The 21223-nt window shown below is 43.7% G+C and overlaps 1 protein-coding gene across 6 annotated transcripts in view; it reads right to left on the bottom strand.

Annotated features, from left to right (window-relative positions):
* The window catches only part of LOC106610295 (endophilin-A1), a 62876-nt gene extending 46903 nt beyond the window's left edge, over window positions 1-15973 (bottom strand). Inside the window, exon 1 of one of the 6 annotated variants that reach the window (XM_082974153.1) lies at window positions 15641-15973. In XM_082974153.1, coding sequence (XP_082830279.1) covers window positions 15641-15685 — 45 coding nt within the window. In that variant the 5' untranslated portion in view covers window positions 15686-15973. The remainder of the gene's footprint in view (window positions 1-15640) is intronic. The other 5 variants (XM_082974152.1, XM_082974154.1, XM_082974155.1 and 2 more) reach the window with 5 other exon arrangements.
* Between the last annotated feature and the right edge of the window lie 5250 nt (window positions 15974-21223).

Genomic DNA, 21223 nt, shown 5'->3' with positions numbered 1-21223 from the left:
GTACTTTGAAGAAGAAAATAAAGCGCAGATGAAAAGGAGGCGTAAGGAATATCTTCAGGTACTGGGATGATGAGAGGGTCCAGTGTACAGCACCACTTCTGCTACACTGCAGAACTACATTTATATTGGCCAGGACTACCCTAACACACACCTACGCACCAAGGAACGAACACACACACACCCACGCACCAAGGAACGAACACACACACACACACACGCACCAAGGAACGAACACACACACACACACGCACCAAGGAGCGAACACACACACACACACGCACCAAGGAACGAACACACACACACCTACGCACCAAGGAACGAACACACACACACCTACGCACCAAGGAACGAACACACACACACACACGCACCAAGGAGCGAACACACACACACACACGCACCAAGGAACGAACACACACACACCTACGCACCAAGGAACGAACACACACACACACCTACGCACCAAGGAACGAACACACACACATTTGTCGGCTAGTACATTCTAGGACAATTCAATTGACAAATCTAGCAGTCTCCAGTCCTAACAGAATGATACCCATGCATCCTTGGGTCTTCGGGTGCTTTAGCCCAAGAGTATTCACTGAAGCTCAGTACAGGAAGTAAAGACAGTAGTGGAGATTCATAGCTACTCACCACCATCTCTCACCATAACAGTCTTTTCCCAAATCAATACAACTGCTGTAAAGGCATTTACTCCACTCATCAATAACTGAGGAATGGACTTTTACCAGTGGTGCAAATAAACAAGATTTTCCTATGAGCTCAGAAGAAAAACAAAATCAACCAGGAAATAGACCAAGATTGATGGGTGAGAAAGTGATAGTCGTTGCTTAACGTCTCATTGATGAAGCTATATTGAAGCTGGTTTCAGGAGCAAAACAGATTTCTTCATGAGGCAGTTCTAGTGTAAGACTATTAGGCAGTGTGTGTGTGTGTGTGTGTGTGTGTTAGCTTATTAGGACAGCACTGAAGTGAGAATCCAGTCAGTGAAAGATGACTATAGAGATTGTGCTGTGTGTGTAGGTACATCGGGTGTTTGGGACTTGATCCTCTCTGCTACTGTTCTCTTCTTTGTTCCCCTGCCTACAGTATTTTGGCACAAGTCCTGCCTTCCCCACCAGCTCCCTTTATTTCTCTCTCTCCATTTGTCCCCCTCCACCCCTCCTCTCTTATCTCCCAGATGGATCGGTTCTCCCCTGCACTGCAGTATACAGGACTAGCAGCAGCAGAATGAGAGGCAGACCGGATGACTCACCCTCTCCTCTCACAATCTGCGGCCCTACAGGCCCCTAGGCAGGCTGCAGCCACATCCAGGGACTCCAACGCTGCTGCTGCCCCATACACACACACAACACTACTAAATCCGCCATCACAATGGACGCACACATAAACATGTATTGACCAAGCACACAGCATACAGAACACTACTAAATCCATCACAATGGATGCACCATTCCTGAAGTAGACATATCCTAACGCCTCTCCCCACAACGCCTCTCTCTCCTCAACACAAAGACACTAACTACATCCATCCCAGAGCCACCCTGCTAAATGTTACGCATTGCTGCATTACTATGGTCAGGTGGATTATACCGTGGTCCTGAATATATACTAAATATTACACATGAAATCGCAAAAAAACATGATATCCGTTGCTTAAAAAAACGTCATGTTCTGACATTATTCCATGAGAATAAAATGCCAGAAGGTATCCAACGGCATCCTGGGAATCCACAGCTAAATCTTCCTGAGCTGAAGGGGATTCCCATGTAGTGAGTGACCCTGGTCTGCAGTGCTAGTGGCAGCCTTTGGACTGTTCTAACGATGACAGCTAATGATGCGTGTCCTCCAGACACTGTTGATGTACATGGTGTTGTACCCTCTTCCAACTCGACACAGACACAGCAAACACACACAGGCTCAATATGATTGTGTTTGTTTGTGTGTGGCCTTGCTGCAGTGACCGCTTGTTGTTACAGTGGATGGATTCTCTTCCTCTCCAATAAGCCATGGAAAGGGGATTTTCAAGTGAACAAAAGTAAAGAGCAGTCACGGATGTTTTGTCTCGCTGGCCTCTTGGAGACGGGCCCTTTATATTCTAATCAGACGGCACCAAATGTTCTGGAAACACCAGCCTGAGAGGCTGAGAGGAAGACACAACAGCTGCTACAGAATCACAATGTCAGAGACTTTATCAGTGTGCCCTTGGCTCAGGGTGGCGTCTAACTGTAACCATAACATTCAACACTGGCAGACGTTTGATACTGGCAGTTAAACAGGTCAAAGGTAGAGCATCAGTACTTTGTTACAGTAAATCAAATAGGGAAATAATCATAAAATTACATTCATCAATGCCTTTGTCATCACTCACATCTATGGTAACAGCTCTCAGATTTATCTTCTTCCTTTAAATAACCACTTTACACCAATCAGCAAACGATCAATGACACTACCAATCTTCTGATTGGCAGGGAAATGTGAGTGACAGGAGGCAGAGCAAATGACTTTAAGGGACACATGTCACAATGCGTTGTAAGTGCTGCAATAGACTATGTGCCGGGGGGCTAGGGTCAGTCTGTTATATCTGGTGGAATTCTCCTGTCTTATCTGGTGTCTTGTGTGAATTTAAGTATGATCCCTCTAACTCTCTCTCTCTCCCTCCCTTCCCAGCAGGACCGTGCTCCAGCCCACCTGCTGTTGCTCCAGTTTCAACTGTTCTGCCTGCGGCGATAGAACCCTGAACTGTTCACCGGACACGCTACCTTGTCCCGCACCTGCTGTTTTCGACTCTCTCTCTACCGCACCTGCTGTTTTCGACTCTCTCTCTACCGCACCTGCTGTTTTCGACTCTCTCTCTACCGCACCTGCTGTTTTCGACTCTCTCTCTACCGCACCTGCTGTTTTCGACTCTCTCTCTACCGCACCTGCTGTTTTCGACTCTCTCTCTACCGCACCTGCTGTTTTCGACTCTCTCTCTACCGCACCTGCTGTTTTCGACTCTCTCTCTACCGCACCTGCTGTTTTCGACTCTCTCTCTACCGCACCTGCTGTTTTCGACTCTCTCTCTACCGCACCTGCTGTTTTCGACTCTCTCTCTACCGCACCTGCTGTTTTCGACTCTCTCTCTACCGCATCTGCTGTCTTGACCTCTGAATGCTCGGCTATGAAAAACCAACTGACATTTACTCCTGAGGTATTGACCTGTTGCACCCTGTTACAACCACTGTGATTATTATTTAACCCTGCTGGTCATCTATGAACGTTTGTACTCTTATAATCTCCACCCCGGCACAGCCAGAAGAGGACTGGCCACCCCTCAGAGCCTGGTTCCTCTCTAGGTTTCTTCCTAGGTTCCTGCCTTTCTAGGGAGTTTTTCCTAGCCACCGTGCTTCTACATCTGCATTGCTTGCTGTTTGGGGTTTTAGGCTGGGTTTCTGTACAAGCACTTTGTGACATCGACTGATGTAAAAAGGCCTTTATAAATACATTTGATTGATTGAAGTATATGACTTGGTTATTAAAGATTAGAGCAGAGGTAATCTTAAGTGTACAAAGCCATGCAAGACCGAAAGGTTTTAAAAATGCTGCACACACTTCAGAAAGAGAGAGAGAGAGATAGAGAGAGGAGGCAGAGAGAGAGAGAGAGAGAGAGAGAGAGAGAAAGGAGGCAGAGAGAGAGAGAGAGAGAGACAGACTTCTCTTCTAATAGACTACTGTCCATCTCTAATTAGGAGAACCCCGCCTAGTTGGGACCGACTTATTATTTTCTGCCTGAAGGGGGAACTACTGTACAACACAAAAGAGACAGAGAAGAAGAAGTAGGAAAGAACCGCCTCGGCAGTTTCTCAATTCCTCTTGCACATAACCTTGCCTCATGTGTGTTCATGCTGTTGTGATACCATATCTGCGTGATGATAACAGCTCTAGTCTAGAAGAGATAGTATTCAGTTACAGCTCTACCCACGCTGGACTGATATAGATAAGAGGTTGAATGCACCTCCACGTATTATGTAGAGATGGCTCCGTCTCGGTCACACACACACCTTTCCAAAACAAAAACCCCCACACGTTGCTTCATGCTGGTAGCACAGCTGTTGCCGACAAAGCAGAGCAATGGAAACCCTGTTCTCCACCCTAGGATAAACACTGCCATGTTTTTCACCTGTCCTTCATTTGGAGATGTGGAGTCATTTTGATGATGGCCTTATTACTATCAATCTCTCTACTCATCATCATCTTGAAGTTGTCGTCTATGCTATTCGGATAACTACCAGGTGATGGGGGAGCATAGAAATAGAACCGGTCATAGAATTCATATCTGTCGTTACATTTCTATGTGGAGAAACATGTCTGATGTCTTCCATTGACCTGGTTTAGTAGCTCTTAGTGCCACCTGAAATCTAATGAGAAACTGCAGCATCATATCTCAGGAATATACACACACACACACACACACACACACACACACACACACACACACACACACAGTCTTGCTGCAGTCTATCTGTACCACAGTAGCTCTCAGAAGAAGAAAGCACATGAGGCCTGAATCATTTATCAGACACAGCAGTGGAGGGAAAAAACGCTGCTTCATTAAGAAGAGTGACTTCACACACAGCGTTCACAACGCTCCACTTTAACCCCTATTGAACAGAGTTATTTTACTCCATGTTATTTTACTCCTGTTCTCACCCATGTAGCTTAGCCAACCATATTAGCCAATGGAATACCGTGCCATGTAATAGTGCATAAGAAGATTACAGTAGCCATATCGCTTAGAATCACCAACGTCGACAGCATTAAAATCAACTAAATGTGTCAGAGGCATGACTTTCCCTTCTAACATTTATCTAGAACATCCATCTCTGTACAGCCAAACTCCGCACAGACAAAGACCCTGCAGACATTTTCTTAAGCTCCCCATCTCCTCTCCTCCTTCCCCCCGTCTCTCTCTCCCTCCCCCAGCAGTAGATGTTTTTGAAGGTATTTTTAGTTACCTGTTGGCAGACTATTAGTCTGGCTAAGACCTAACTCTCGAAGTCCTCCTTCAGAGGTCAGAGCTTGGAGTGGCTCTTTGATGTTGTCAGCACAATGTGTTTATAATGAAGGGGTCTGTGATTTTACTGGTTGGTTCTCCTCCGTGTCTTTCTCACTTATGGACAACCACACAGGCCCCGAGCTCCGCCCCCTTCCATTACTACTGTTGGATTTTCATATGCATACATTTGAGAGAACCAATCAAACCCATCACTCAAATTCTGTGCGAAAATTGCATTAACAAACGGCCTCTAAACCAGTGTGTCACAGCTCTCCCCGTGCTGTGATTCACGTGGATCACGTCAGCCAGGCTAGCAGACTAGTACCATTAGATGCAATGTACTACGGAGCTTCCCTGGGCTAAAAACAGAACATGTCACCAGCAATGTTCTGAGGAGGGCATGTTCTGGTGAAGAAGAGGGGTTCCCCTTGGCTAGCATAACAGAACATGGGCTAGAGCAGGGCTTCCCAAACTTTTTCACTCGGGGCTCCCCTTGCAGCATTGGGGAACAGCCAGCATGCGCCACGTCTATTTCTATGGGTACAAGCACTGTTCATGACACAAACTGTTCACACTCCTCTTGGTGGTGGAGAGAATTTTGCAAGTTTTCTAACCCTAACCCTAACATTAGCCTAGTTCATGTGTTTGCTCCATAACAAACGTTAGCCTAGTTCATGTGTTTGCTCCACAACAAACGTTAGCCTAGTTCATGTGTTTGCTCCACAACAAACGTTAGCCTAGTTCATGTGTTTGCTCCACAACAAACGTTAGCCTAGTTCATGTGTTTGCTCCACAACAAACGTTAGCCTAGTTCATGTGTTTGCTCCACAACAAACGTTAGCCTAGTTCATGTGTTTGCTCCATAACAAACGTTAGCCTAGTTCATGTGTTTGCTCCATAACAAACATTAGCCTAGTTCATGTATTTGCTCCACAACAAACGTTACCCTAGTGTCATGCCCTGACCTTAGAGAGCCTTTTTATTTCTCTATTTGGTTAGGTCAGGGTGTGATTTGGGTGGGCATTCTAGTTTTTCTATTTCTTTGTTTGCCGGGTATGGTTCCCAATCAGAGGCAGCTGTCTATCGTTCTCTCTAATTGGGGATCATACTTAGGCAGCCTTTTCCCACCTTAGTTTGTGGGATCTTGTTTTTGCATAGTTGCTGTGTAGCCTGCAGAACTTTACGTTTGTTTTGTTGGTGTTCATTTTAAATAAAAGTAAAATGTTCGCCTACCACGCTGCACCTTGGTCCAATCTTTACGACGAGCGTAACACCTAGTTCATGTGTTTGCCCCACAACAAACATTAGCCTAGTTCGTGTGTTTTCCACACAACAAACGTTAGCCTAGGTCATGTGTTTGCTCCACATCAAACGTTAGCCTAGTTCATGTGTTTGCCCCACAACAAACATTAGCCTAGTTCGTGTGTTTTCCACACAACAAACGTTAGCCTAGTTCATGTGTTTGCCCCACAACAAACGTTAGCCTAGTTCATGTGTTTGCCCCACAACAAACATTAGCCTAGTTCATGTGTTTGCCCCACAACAAACATTAGCCTAGGTCATGTGTTTGCCCCACAACAAACATTAGCCTAGATCGTGTGTTTGCCACACAACAAACATTAGCCTAGTTCGTGTGTTTGCCCCACAACAAACATTAGCCTAGTTCATGTGTTTGCCCCACAACAAACATTAGCCTAGTTCATGTGTTTGCCCCACAACAAACATTAGCCTAGTTCATGTGTTTGCCCCACAACAAACATTAGCCTGGTTCATGTGTTTGCCCCACAACAAACGTTAGCCTCGTTCATGTGTTTGCCCCACAACAAACGTTAGCCTAGTTTATGTGTTTGCCCCACAACAAACGTTAGCCTAGTTCATGTGGGTAGCTGTGGATCAGCAATAGTCTATGACGTGTGAGAGTCAATCATGCCATGGCTAACATTCAGTATGGGGCCTTTCATCCTACCATGGGAATATAAGGCTGGCATTTGGAGAGCATCTGTTCTCCTCCACACTAACTGATCCTTCTGACTCATAGCTCTCTTTCTCTGTCCCTCTCTTCATTTCCTTCTTTCTCTTTCACTAAGGGCAAAGTTGACGGATGGCGTAACACACACACTTTCCTGTATAAATACTTTAAATAAGACAACCAATTTGGAGAAAAACATCCTAGGCGTGAATCATCCTAATTGCTTCCCAAATCAAAGATGTAATGCAGCCATGTTTCCCAGTGAGCCAGAGAGACTATTTCTTATTGCACCTTATTAAAAACTTCTCTAGAAAAATGTCTCATTGCAAATTATAGGAAGAGATCATGGATGGATTCATGTCCAGTGAAGGAATGGAGGGAGACTTGGTTGCTTTAACCTTCATGCCCTGTGCTTCTCTCTCCTCTCTCACCAGTATTCAATGGACTGCATTGCAGTTGCCCTTGTACAGTGTGTGAGAGAGAGATTGCGTAAGAGGGTGAACTGTGTGTGTGTGTGTACACAAGTGTTTAAGTGTGTTTACTAAATCCCTCAGTGAAACCAGCAGCTTTTTATGGCCAGTTGTTCCCCACAGAGCCCTGGCCCATAAAGCCTGAGTGAAGAAGGGATAATGCACAGCGTGCAGGAGGGAAATGGAACATAAAATATACACCGCAAAGCATCTGCTACATAATCACACAGGCAAGGCAGGGTCTGATGGGTAATTATCCATTAGCATTAGCTCTGGTCAATGTCGGGTCAGTTAACATTCCCGGGACATCCAGTACAATAATGTTCTGGATCATTGCAGCTGTTAGAACTGATTTCAGATCAGGTCACAGGACCTTAACCACTATGAGCCAAGCCACAAAAGGTGACCCTGGATTAGATGTAAACCTTTTAGAGATTGGTGCTTTGTCTTGTAACCAGAACGACCACATATTAAAAACATCTACCAAATCAAATGACATCTTATTGGTCACATACACATGGTTAGCAGATGTTAATGTGAGTGTAGCGAAATGCTTCTAGTTCTGACAGTGCAGTAATAACTAAGTAATCTAACAATTCCACAACAACTACCTAATACACACAAACCTAAAGGGGTGAATGAGAATATTTACATATAAATATATGGATGAGCAGCATAGGCAAGGTGCAATAGATGGTATAAAATACAGTTAATACATATGATATGAGTAATGTAAGATATGTAAACATTATTAAAGTGGCATTATTTAAAGTGCATTGTATAAAGTGACTAGTGATTAATTTATTAAAGTGGCCAGGGATTGGGTCTCAATGTAGGCAGCAGCCTCTCTGTGTTAGTGATGGCCGTTTAGCAGTCTGATGGCCTTGAGATAGAAGCTGTTTTTCATTCTCTCGGCCCCAGCTTTGATGCACCTGTACTGACCTCGCCTTCTGGATGATAGAGGTGTGAACAGGCAGTGGCTCGGGTGGTTGTTGTCCTTGATCTTTTTGGCCTTCCTGTGACATCGGGTGGTGTACGTGTCCTGGAGGGCAGGTAGTTTGCACCCGGTGATGCGTTGTGCAGACCACACCACCCTCTGGAGAGCTTTACGGTTGAGGACGGAGCAGTTGCCGTACCAGGCTGTGATACAGCCCGACAGGATGTTCTTGATTGTGCATCTGTAAAAGTTTGTCAGGGTTTTGGGTGACAAGCCACATTTCTTCAGCTTCCTGAGGTTGAAGAAGCGTTGTTGCGCTGTTGCGTCTTCTTCACCACGCTGTCTGTGTGGGTGGACCATTTCAGTTTGTCTGTGATGTGTACGTCAAGGAACTTAAAACTTTCCACCTTCTCCACTGCTGTCCCTTTGATGTGGATAGGGGGCTGCTCCCTCTGCTGTTTCCTGAAGTCCACGATCATCTCCTTTGTTTTGTTGACGTTGAGTGAGAGGTTGTTTTCCTGACACCACACTCCGAGGGCCCTCACCTCCTCCCTGTAGGCCGTCTCGTCGTTGTTGGTAATCAAGCCCACTGCTGTTGTGTCGTGTGCAAACTTGATGATTGAGTTGGAGGCGTGCATGGTCACGCAGTCGTGGGTGAACAGGGAGGGGGGCTGAGCACGCACCCCTGTGGGGTCCCAGTGTTGAGGGTCAGCCAAGTGGAGACCCCACCCCCCTCCTTAGGCCTGTTCATCAACCCATCTTCCCCACTGATCTCCTCTGTCAGGGGACAGGCATAACATTTGGAGCCCTGCTGTCACTGCATGGGAGACTGAGTGCAGCATGTGTGTGTGTGTGTGTGTGTGTGTGTGTGTGTGTGTAAAGGCAGATAGCAGGAGAGAGCTCCTACTATACCACCTGGGGTTTATACACTCATATAGGCCCTCTGCTGTAGGGACCAACGATGTATGACTACATCTGTATGTCTATGGTGACACACACACACACACACACACACACACACACACACACACACAGTCTGGGTGCTCCAAGGTCAAAGCTAAAGGGAGAGATAAGGTTTCCCACTGTGACAGTGACAGACGGTTCCCTCCTTCAGGTGACTGACCACAACTACATCACTATTCTACCCAGACATGGCTTGGCTACTTCTACCACAAAACCATGACGAGGATATTTGTACATCTCACTGTTTCTCAAAGTAGTCGTACATATACTCTGACAGGTAGAAACTGCCTTATAATACATTAGAAACCATTAACTTGCATCCTTCACTGGTAAAACATTGCATGTGGTGTAACAGTTATGGGACACAATGTTCAAAGTGTATTGAACATGAACCGAATGTTGAGATCAAAGCAGCTGACATTCAATGACCTGTTACTGCGCATTTGACAGTATTTGGGATTATTAATTGACTGTATGATTTAGAGGTCGACCGATTAATCAGAATGGCCGATTAATTAGGGCCGATTTCAAGTTTTCATAACAATCGGAAATCGGTATTTTTGGACGCCGATTTGGCCGTTTTTTTTTTTTTTTTACCTTTATTTAACTAGGCAAGTCAGTTAAGAACAAATTCTTATTTTCAATGACGGCCTAGGAGCGGTGGGTTAACTGCCTTGTTCAGGGGCAGAACGATAGATTTTTACCTTGTCAGCTCAGGGATTCAATCTTGCAACCTTATGGTTAACTAATCCAACGCTCTAACCACCTGCTTTACATTGCACTCCACGAGGTTACGCGAATGCAGTAAGAAGCTAAGGTGCTAGCTAGCATTAAACTTATCTTATACAAAACAATCAATCAATCATGATCACTAGTTAACTACACATGGTTGATGATATTACTAGTTTATCTAGCCTGCCCTGCGTTGCATATAATCGCTTAGGTACACGTTGCTCCAACCATAAACATCAATGCCTTTCTTAAAATCAATACACAAGTATATCTTTTTAAACCTGCATATTTAGTTAATATTGCCTGCTAACATGAATTTCTTTTAACTAGGGAAAATGTGTCAATTCTCTTGCAAACAGAGTCAGGGTATATGCAGCAGTTTGGGCCGCCTGGCTTGTTGCGAACTGTGAAGACTATTTCTTCCTAACAAAGACAGCTGACTTCGCCAAACGGGGATGATTTAACAAAAGCGCATTTGCGAAAAAAGCACAATCGTTGCACGACTGTACCTAACCATAAACATCAATGCCTTTCTTAAAATCAATACACAGAAGTATATCTTTTTAAACCTGCATATTTAGCTAAAAGAAATCCAGGTTAGCAGGCAATATTAACCAGGTGAAATTGCACGCAGTCAGGGTATATGCAACAGTTTGGGCCGCCTGGCTCGTTGCGAACTAATTTGCCAGAATTTTACGTAATTATGACATAACACTGAAGGTTGTGGAATGTAACAGGAATAACGTTTTGTTTTCGAGATGATAGTTTCCAGATTCAACCATATTAATGACCTAAGGCTCGTATTTCTGTGTGTTATTATGTTATAATTAAGTCTATGATTTGATAGAGCAGTCTGACTGAGCAGTGGTAGGCAACAGCAGGCTCGTAAGCATTCATTCAAAATAGCACTTTCGTGCGTTTTGCCAGCAGCCCTTCGCAATGCATTGCGCTGTTTATGACTTCAATCCTATCAACTCCCGAGATTAGGCTGGTGTAACCGATGTGAAATGGCTAGCTAGTTAGCCGGGTGCACGCTAATAGCGTTTCAAACGTCACTCGCTCTGAGACTTGGAGTAGTTGTTTTCCCTCCTCTGCATGGGTAACGCTGCTTTGAGGGTGGCTGTTGTCGATGTGTTCCTGGTTCGAGCCCAGGTAGGAGCGAGGAGAGGGACAGAAGCTATACTGTTACACTGGCAATACTAAAGTGCCTATAAGAACATCCAATAGTCAAAGGTATTTGAAATACAAATCGTATGGAGAGAAATAGTCCTATAATAACTACAACCTAAAACATCTTACCTGGGAATATTGAAGACTCATGTTAAAAGGAACCACCAGCTTTCATATGTTCTCATGTTCTGAGCAAGGAACTTAAACGGTAGCTTTTTTTACATGGCACATATTGCACTTTTACTTTCTTCTCCAACACTTTGTTTTTGCATTATTTAAACCAAATTGAACATGTTTCATTATTTATTTGAGGCTAAATTGATTTTATTTATGTATTATATTAAGTTAAAATAAGTGTTCATTCAGTATTGTTGTAATTGTATTTATTACAAATAAAAATAAAATCGGCCGATTAATCGGTATCGGCTTTTCTGGCCCTCCAATAATCGGCACCGGCGTTGAAAAATCATAATCGGTCGACCTCTATGATTCAGTCATTGTCTCTTAACAAGTGACTGCACATACAAATATAGCTGGATGACTGTCAGCTGATGACTAATGTCATGGGGTGTGTGTGTGTGTGTGTGTGTAGTGTACTAAACCAGTGTGAGAGAGGACAGAGGCCTTGTTTAGACTTGACAGTTCATGCCATTTTAGTATTCTGATCACAGAGTTCTGATCATGGAGTTCCGAACGTGTCAGGCATCTACATGAAACATGTCTACCGTGTCCACAGTGTGTCTGGATTCCCTTTTTCAGCGCTATATTCAAATGCCAGTATTCTAACTACCGTAGCTAACTAGCCAGCTAACCTTTGTAGCTAGCCCGCAAGCTAGCAAACAACACTACAGGGATTGCAAACAGGTTAGCATATCTTCCAAACAAAAAATAGTTTTTCTAAATATTAGCAAGCTGGCTAGTATTTATAAGGCCAGCAAACATGTTCCTCACACATTAGGAACATATTTCCTCCAATGTTATAATGAAAAGGTGCCTCTCGGTCCCAAAACACTTGTGGTAGGAGCGCTGATGACGTCGCCCGCTGTATGCACTTCGGTGGCCTGACTTCATCCAGACTGAGGAGAAATCCACACACAATGCAGCTCTGACCACCTCCTGAAGTGGTCAGACAGACCTGAACACAATCACACCACAAAGCCACTTTTGTGCATCTAGGCACGTCTTTTCAATGCGATCTTCGTATTCTGATAGCAGAAGTCACATGTAAGTGTCAAGTGTAGACATGGCCAGAGTGACAGGGTGACTCAGCCCAGAGCTGATTGATGCTGAGAGCGCATGTCACCGTGCATGCCAACGCACACCACGCAAACTCTCCAGGGAGGTTAAACCCAGCTTGAATATAAAATGTAAGCCCTTCAGTTAGAGACACTCAGGGCTAGTGTAGAACACGTCTTTGGACATCAATTAGGCTGGACTGAACCATGGTGAGCAGGGCGTTTTTGGGGACTGGCCAATGGGGCACACAGACAGTTCACAATGGTGTCTTAGATGGTCCAAAGTGATTAAAACAGCATTACCTATAGTGTATTTTTAAACCAGTAAAAACACTAAACAGAGATCGGGATGGCCCTAAACCATATTGCAGTGTGTAGATGCGTCCATCATTTTCAACCACCTGGATCAATTTGTAAGTCGCTCTGGATAAGAGCGTCTGCTTAATGACGTAAATGTAAATGTAAAATGATGCATTACAATTATACATAAAATACGGATCATTTCACACATTGTACAGATTTATGATATCGGTTATCTGCATCAGCCAGGGGCGGAAATCCCGGGGGGGACACGACCCCCCCATCCTGGGAAAAATATGATTTGTCCCCTCCAATATATCACTGAAACATAACTATGTAATTTAAATAATATGAATAATACGCAATGAAAGCAATTGTGCTGATTATAGACACTTAATAGCTCGTTTTTAAGTTTCAAAAGATTGCGACCCCCCCACCCTTTGCCTCACAATGGTTTTATCCACTGCCAGTTCCTTAGCTTGCGAGGTAACGTAGAGGTCGTATCTACTGTCTGAAAGGCACTCAATGCACGTAACTGACGTGAGGTTAATCCAGTCAATCGTGCACACACACTAGCTGAATATGCAGAGCTAGCGCGCAAATATTAACTATTAAGCTAGCTAGTACCTATTCCATTTATGTGGCGTCGTCAAAGATGGAATCTTTGCTATCGTCAATTTATTCCAAGATCAGCATGCATGTAAGTTAGTGCTTCAAAGTCCCTGTGATAACGTTAGCGATAAACTGAACAGAACTACACTCTCTTCTACCATTGTTTTAAATATATTTAATGGTCTCGTTGCAAAAGCTAAATTGTCGCAAGGGAACTTTTATTTATATATTTTATTTCACCTTTATTTAACCCGGGTAGCAAAGATTATAGAAAACACCACTGAATTGGTGCTCGCTAGCTTTGCAAATTCAGCTATTGTTAGAAGCCAGCCAATATGAAACAAACGATTAAAATTACAAAAGGTTGCAGCATATGTTGTGTAAATGGTGAACTCATACAGCTGTCAACTCTTGTCATTGCAATACGTTTCACATTTGCTAGCTACCTTTTAGATCGAAGCCCATATAGAATGATAGAAGATAAGATGATAGAAGCCCATCTCCTACTGTAAATAACCTACATACTGTGTGTGTGTAGCCAACCAGGTAGAAAAATGGCAGAAAAAAGACGGACCAGAGTATTTTTCAGTACACCAAAACGCAAAGTAAGAACCCTAGTAGCCTAATATCTCAAAGACTAGTTGATAAAATGTTCATAAGAAAGAAATGAAATTCTAATGGAAATGTTTCACAATGATGTCATTAGGCAGAGCAGGCAACAGATGGCACACAGACAGCAGAGTTGGGGACAGATATGCAGGGACAGACTGGCAGAGACAGGGAGTCTCAGGTAAGTTTGTTGAGTCTTTGTTTGGCAACATTATGAAAGGTTCTCAATTTTTTTTACTTGTAAAATAGGAACATAATTGGAAAATGCCATGGATACCCCCCACTCTCAACTTAAACTGGTGACTGAACTAAGATTTGTTAAAGGCAATGTTATTGCTGTTGTGATTAGTTGTGTAGTTTTGGGTACCGGTAGTTAGGAGTACGGCAAACACCTTATTTCTTTGGTTCCTCAATATACATTTACCATATTAAACGTAGGCTATGTGTTACAGCACTACTTTTGGTGTCCCCCTCAGGAATTGCTCTTGAGAAAATGTAATGTAATTGTCCCCTCCAAAGTTGATATCAGATTTTCGCCCCTGGCATCAGCAGCAAGTTGGAGAAAGCTCCCCGGGAGGAATTAGATTCAGTAGGCCTAACTCTAGAGAGTTTGTCAGGACAGTTAGAGGCCGGTCGTGAGATGCCCGGTTTTAGAGGGCGGCGAGGTCAACCTGCGCAACCGTTATGGGAGGATTTCAACCAGGACGCACTTAACGGTTACATAACAGCGCTTTAATAATGCACTAATAAGGGTCATTATGAACATTCATTACAGTTCATGAGGAAATACAGCAGCATGGTGAGGGGCATTCCAGTTTAAGTCCTGCATTTACCCTTATGATAAAAAAAGATAACATTATTCGTTGTTCCAAGCTGGAGTTTTTCCCCGGTACAGGCGGAACGTCATGTGAAGTGGAGAAGGTGTACCCATCACATTTTCAGACCATCTGTCCTGTACCGACGGTCTGTGATGTAGACCAACGGTCAGTGCTATCCGGTATCCTTGGGACGTCCCTACACTAAACCCTAATCTTAACCTAAACCATTTAAAACATGTCATTTTCCAATCCGCTAGGGACATCCCAAGGATCCCGGATAGCACGGACCATAGAGCAAAGGATTATCGTGAAAACAATTCCCATTTTGTTCTTTTGACCGGAAATCACTCTCTGCATAGAATGTCAAATGTTAATTTATCACTCTCACTGCACGTTTCAGAGGGATAAGAAAGAAGCGGCCCGTGGCGCATTGCTGCGTCGCGCCAGTCCTTTTAATGTCATTCATTAGGGGATTCGAGCGCCATTGAAGGTATACAGTTGGGGTAGGAAGATCAAATTCCTCACAATAATCCGTGCTAGCCATGACGCAACCACGAATATGCTACAAACGGTCTACCGTGGAAAAACGCTGCGCATAACTAATGAGTCAGATACCGTTATGTTATCCTTTCAACGCCACCCTCACACAGCATTAACCAGCAATCACGAAAGCCCTTGACATTCTCAATGCATCTACACGATTAGGCTGCTATATCCAAAATGCACGACTATGTCCTGTATTATTTGAATTAGCAATGCGGCTTACCTGAGTAGCTTTGTGGAACTGTTTCTTAAACCCTGCTACAGACATGGCTCCTGCTGCTGCTTTACACGACGATTCTAGATTGATTACGAGCTGATGTGGGATTATTTTGCAGGAATCTCGGCTCCTAATTGCGTGGGATGATATTGCTTCCGAGGAAAACCCCTCTGTATTGCTCTTAACTACTGGGAATCTCCTTTGAGCGGGGGCCGTGATCAGTGATCAGCATAGTCTACCGAATGTCAAACCCACATGTACAACACGCCAGTGACGTCAGTGCTCCGAAACCAGGCTCGTTTTTAAAGCAGCAGCGTAGGCTACAAGAGCTGGCCAGTCTATCTACCACTGCACGACAAGGCATGTTAAAACGGGCACACGCTGTAATCACGCCATTTTAAATGAGGAGAGTGTGGCGAATAAGGGGATATACGCGCTAAATCGGGACGTGACATGGCAGACAAGTATGAAAAAGCAAATTGACACAAAGGGAATTACATCACTTGAAGCTAGAATCAAGAATCGGCCTTTCATTCCTATTTTAATAGCCTACGAAATCCAAAAAGAACAATGTGCATTACAACCTTGTCAAGACATTGACATACACCACAGATTAAAAAGGCATGTAGCCTATCAGACATTGTATCCGCGGTAGCTATGAGTTGGGAGTTTCAGCACCACGTACTTAGCGGTTCTAGCACCATGGACAGCGACCAACATGGGCGCTCTAGCAGGAACGTTTGGGGACACAGAGCTAAAGGTCCTTTCCTAGTTAACACATTAAATAGATTCGACACTTATGACTACAATCCAACTGAAGTCTTAAAGGTCAAGATTAAGAACAACAATGAATACACACAAAATATACATGAGCTCAAAAAGTTGAGCCTATTCAATCTAAACTTAATTCCAATAATTATACGACTAAAACGTCAAATGTGTTCACACATATTGAATAGCCTAATACACCTAGCCTACACACCATCCGGCCATCACATTATTCTTGGCTGCAAACTATCAAAAAGTAGCCTAGCTATGGTCCTTAAATGAACACTGAGCTGAAGAAGCTTCACATTTTTACAGCTCAGCCCTTCGGCGCCAGATGGCAGGCCGATAGTTGCATTTTGGCAACCAGTTTGCGATGCATCCAATATGGACAATATCACAGCCCTGGAAGAGGGCCCAAGCTAACTGTTGATATCTAGCTATAAAATCACACGCTGTGCAGCTGGAGGCTCTGTGATAGGTAACTTATGAAATAGATATTGGTGGAAATGAAAGACTTGGCTTATATGCCTGCCCTGGAAATGAGTAGCCTTCATTCTTGTGTAACTATATAACGTCAGTTCAATTTACTAATTGCTTTCTTCCCACTGTTCATTGACTATCTCTAATACAGAACTCAAGTAGCTCTATGGTTGTTGGTGAACAGCCTCAATGTGCATCAATAACATTCTATTACTGATTAATTGCTCATTTTTGCAAGCTGAAGCCATATTATGCATTATCTGGGTCGGTGGTGGGAGGTCTAGGCCTAGGATATGATCGCTGTGTGTGTGTGTGTGTGTGTGTGTGTGTGAGAGTGAGAGTGAGAGTGAGAGAGAGTGAGAGAGAGAGAGAGAGAGAGAGAGAGAGAGAGAGAGAGAGAGAGAGAGAGAGAGAGAGAGAGAGAGTCATATTGAGTGTGATAAACACTATTACTCACACATATGGTTAACACTAATAAACAACATGGGGTATGATTCATGGTGATACGTGTGAATAATGCAGAAGCAGGTAATTAGTCGCATGGAGGCGGCGGTGTGACTCAAATCAATTTCATTCGTCCAACAAATGTGAACACAACATTCGACTCGCCTGTAGGCTTAGGCCCAAACCGGCATACAAAGTAGTTTGTCAATGCCAGTACAGGCGGGCCAGTCTTTCCTATGGGAAATAGCGCCATCATGTGGACAACAACCCAAAGTGCATCTATTAAAAAAACATGACTGTCTGGCACTATGTATTTCTTTCAGAACTACTGTATAACACTGTATTGCCGCCACCTTGTGGTCAAACGGTATACACAGCACGTAAGGCCCAAACGCTAAAATACATGTCTGCCTGAATGATAAAGTACATTGTCTTGGTGCCACCTTGTGGTCAAATGGTAGCCATACATATAATAATAAGGTGCACAGCGAATGAACAATGGACAGAAGAAGCATCTACGCTCTAATTAACATGCCACTGGGGCAGTGGCGATTTTAGCATGTAAATCTTGGTGGGGCAAACTCAACATATATTTTTTAGACGTATGCCAGCAAAGCCACTATACAACACTAAACAATACATTAATGGTGACAAACGGTGCCCACAAACTGTTAAGGCCAACATAAATCTGTCCCAACAGCAGAGCTTTCTTTTCAGGACAATGGAGTGAATCCTTACCACACTACACCTGGCTATCAATGGAGCCTTGTCTGTCAGCGAAACAATTCATTCAGCCTGATTTACTGGCTTAAAAGAAATATATACATAACTGACATGGCTGACTTGCTTAAACAAATGTGGTTTCTACTGACAATTGAGATGTACAAACTATGGCATAAGGGAACAATGAGCGGATAAGAGGCAATCTGTAATTTCGATTAAGACATTAATGAGTGAGCTAAGACGGACGTAGTCAATATAACTATTTGTTCAGCACTTTTGAAATGTACAGTGCCAGAATTCAGAACATGGGCCGTTCTTACAGTATTCTCCCTATACACCAAGTCAGAACCGTATGATAAATAAAGGGGGCATAATAAGGAGACAATGAAAGCTCTTACAATATTCAATGATGACATTTCTCTAAAACAGGCTATAGGCTACATGTGCACCACCAAGTCAGAACAGTAGGCTAAGTTATGAGGGGGAAAGGGACCAAATGACTAGGGTGAGGCACATGGGCTACAGACAGCTTACTACACAACATACACTTAGTATTACTTTCTTAGCCTCAGTATACATATTTCCCTGGCATATTACATACTTTATGCAGCAGCATACAATACATTTTTGGACTCGTTGTGCTGTGCTAACTTGAACAGGAAGGTGGCGCGGTGGTCCTTCTTGTGGGAAAATTTGGCAGTCTGGCATTCTATGGATTTATGGTGCTTTCAAGACTACTGGGAACTCAGAAAAAAACAAGGTCGACTCATGACGTCAATTATCTTCAGGTCGGAGTTCTAGAAAGAGGCTAAGTTCCCGACTTGAAATTCCGAGTTGGATGACTGTTCAAAAGTTATTTTCCCAGTCAGAGCAAATTTTTTTCCTGAGTTCCCAGTTGTCTTGAACTCACTGAAGTTTGAGATTTCCCAGTTCCGAGTTTCCAGTTGTTTTGAACGGGGCATGATGGATTGACAGCATGGCCAATGTATTCAACCTTTTCTGGCCCATGGTGTTGCATGTGAATGTTTATCCTTTTAATCTTGGAAAAGAGACCCTTAAACCCAGACTTGGACCACATACCCTCCACCCAATAGCAGGGAGGGGAAGCAATGCTTGCAGTTAGCCACTGATTCCTTCCAAACCACTCATTGTTGAATTTGCGATTTCCAACTTGTGTAGTGTTTATGTCCAATGGCCGATGAGCACCGATACATTTTATCTACAATTTCTCTTCATATGACAAGGATTGAAAATCATTTGCCAGTAGATTGTTGACATGATTCATGATGATGACTGTTAGCTAAGACTTTGAAAGTAAGATGTTGACATGATCAGTCCAAAGAAAGCTACTGTAGATATAACGTGATTTTATCTGTGGCCAATGACCTTGAGCATTCTTGGATTGGTGCTTCTAATATAAATCTATGGCAGCACCCAAGGGGGTTTTAACTTTCTAGCTCTCCCTGTAGACTGAGGTTGCGGTGACGTAGTGTTCCCATGAGTGACAGAACACTGAGCCAATCACGGCGCAATCAGAGAATATTACCAACCCCTACACTCTGTATTTTGCGCTGGCTGCCCCACCGCCACAGAAAGCACTGAGCTAGGCTGAAACACCTGCATTTTGGAGCTGCCTTACTCAAGAAAGCAAAAAAGAGACCATGTTTGTATGCGGATTTATTAACTTAAATTATATATTTTAAATTGTTTGCAAACTGATATGTGACACGTATTAATGCCAAAATAACATGCAAAACAAGCAAAAAAATAAATATAAGAATAAATATATATATATTTTTTTTAGCTAAACGTGTGGGGCTCAAAACAGGTGGGGCTCTGCCCTGAACGACGGGTCGCCACTGCACTGGAGTATAAATTCAGATCCAGTCAAAGTAGTTACTAATCCTTCAATAGAAAAGCATACTATACATCACTACATTACAGCTGAAAATGACATCATAGAACTAAACAATAGCTAAAAGAGAGACAGTATCAGTGATATATCAACCTCATCTGTCAGCAACCTGAATGCAGTTGTCCTGAATGAGTAGTACTGGTCAGTGGCTTCAGCTCTGATAAAGTGCTGTATCCCACGGCCGAGTGAGCAGTGTGTGTGTGTGTGTGTCTCCCAGACCTCCAGTGGAGGTCTCTTTCCGTTTGTCATCTCGAGCCCATAAATCTTACCTGCACCATGGAGACAGATGGAGAGAGGCCAGGCCAAAGTGAAAAGGTAGATAATTTCTTCTCTCCACACAACTGACCAATTGCAGTGGCTATAACTCTATCATCTAAGGGAGGAAAAGGTAGAAATAAACGACAGAGACAAAATCTCCTTTAATAACAAGAGGGACCAGCTGTGGGTGTGTTTTGTCTGTACGGAGCAGTGATCAGCAGTCACACTCACCTTATCGGAAAAAAACTGCCAACACACCACTTAGAGAGGTTATACCACTCTAAGAGGTTAATCATTGCACACATTGTTCCACCCCTCTCAAACATGCTGATGTACCTTGGTCAAGACAAGAGGGTGTGGTTTATCATGAGCCTACAAATCTTACCCCTCCCACCTCTTCCTCTTTATCCCACTCAAACATGCTAATGTACCTTGAGGTTCATTATTAGGTCTACACACCTTACAACCCTTCTCCCCTCTCCTCACCCCCCACCCCACTCAAACATGCTAATGTACCTGTGCTCATCTAATTGGTCCCACAGATGCTCGGCTGCTCCACCTGTGTTCACGGGAAGCCTCCAGTCAGTCCTGCGGTCGGCCCCGCCATTGTGTGTGTGTGCACCCTAATGTTATGCAAACAAACAATCCTTTGTTGTTTGGGCTCCTCGTGCTATTTGCCCGCCACTGAGCGAAAGAGGGGGAGCGAGAGAGAACGAAAGAAAGATGGAGAGATGGGGGCCTGAATTCCTTACCATGGTTACCTGAGGTGTGTGTGTGTGTGTGTGTGTGGGCACCGTTACCCCCTGTAACGATAACTTCAGCCATTCGCTAATGAGGGCTTGGAAAAGTTAGTGAAGGTGGAGGGCTGCTTTGAGGTGCTTCAGCCCCAGACCAAAGTGTACGCTGCACAAGAGAAAGGAGAAAACAAAAGGATAAATATTTATATACATGCTTCTATTTGTGCTGGAAATGTGTTATTTGCATATCCCAACTCCCCCTGA

Source organism: Salmo salar, chromosome 04 (genome assembly GCF_965601325.2).
Source record: "Salmo salar chromosome 04, fSalSal1, whole genome shotgun sequence".
NCBI lineage: Eukaryota > Metazoa > Chordata > Actinopteri > Salmoniformes > Salmonidae > Salmo > Salmo salar.
This window is presented reverse-complemented; position numbering and strand designations above follow the sequence as displayed.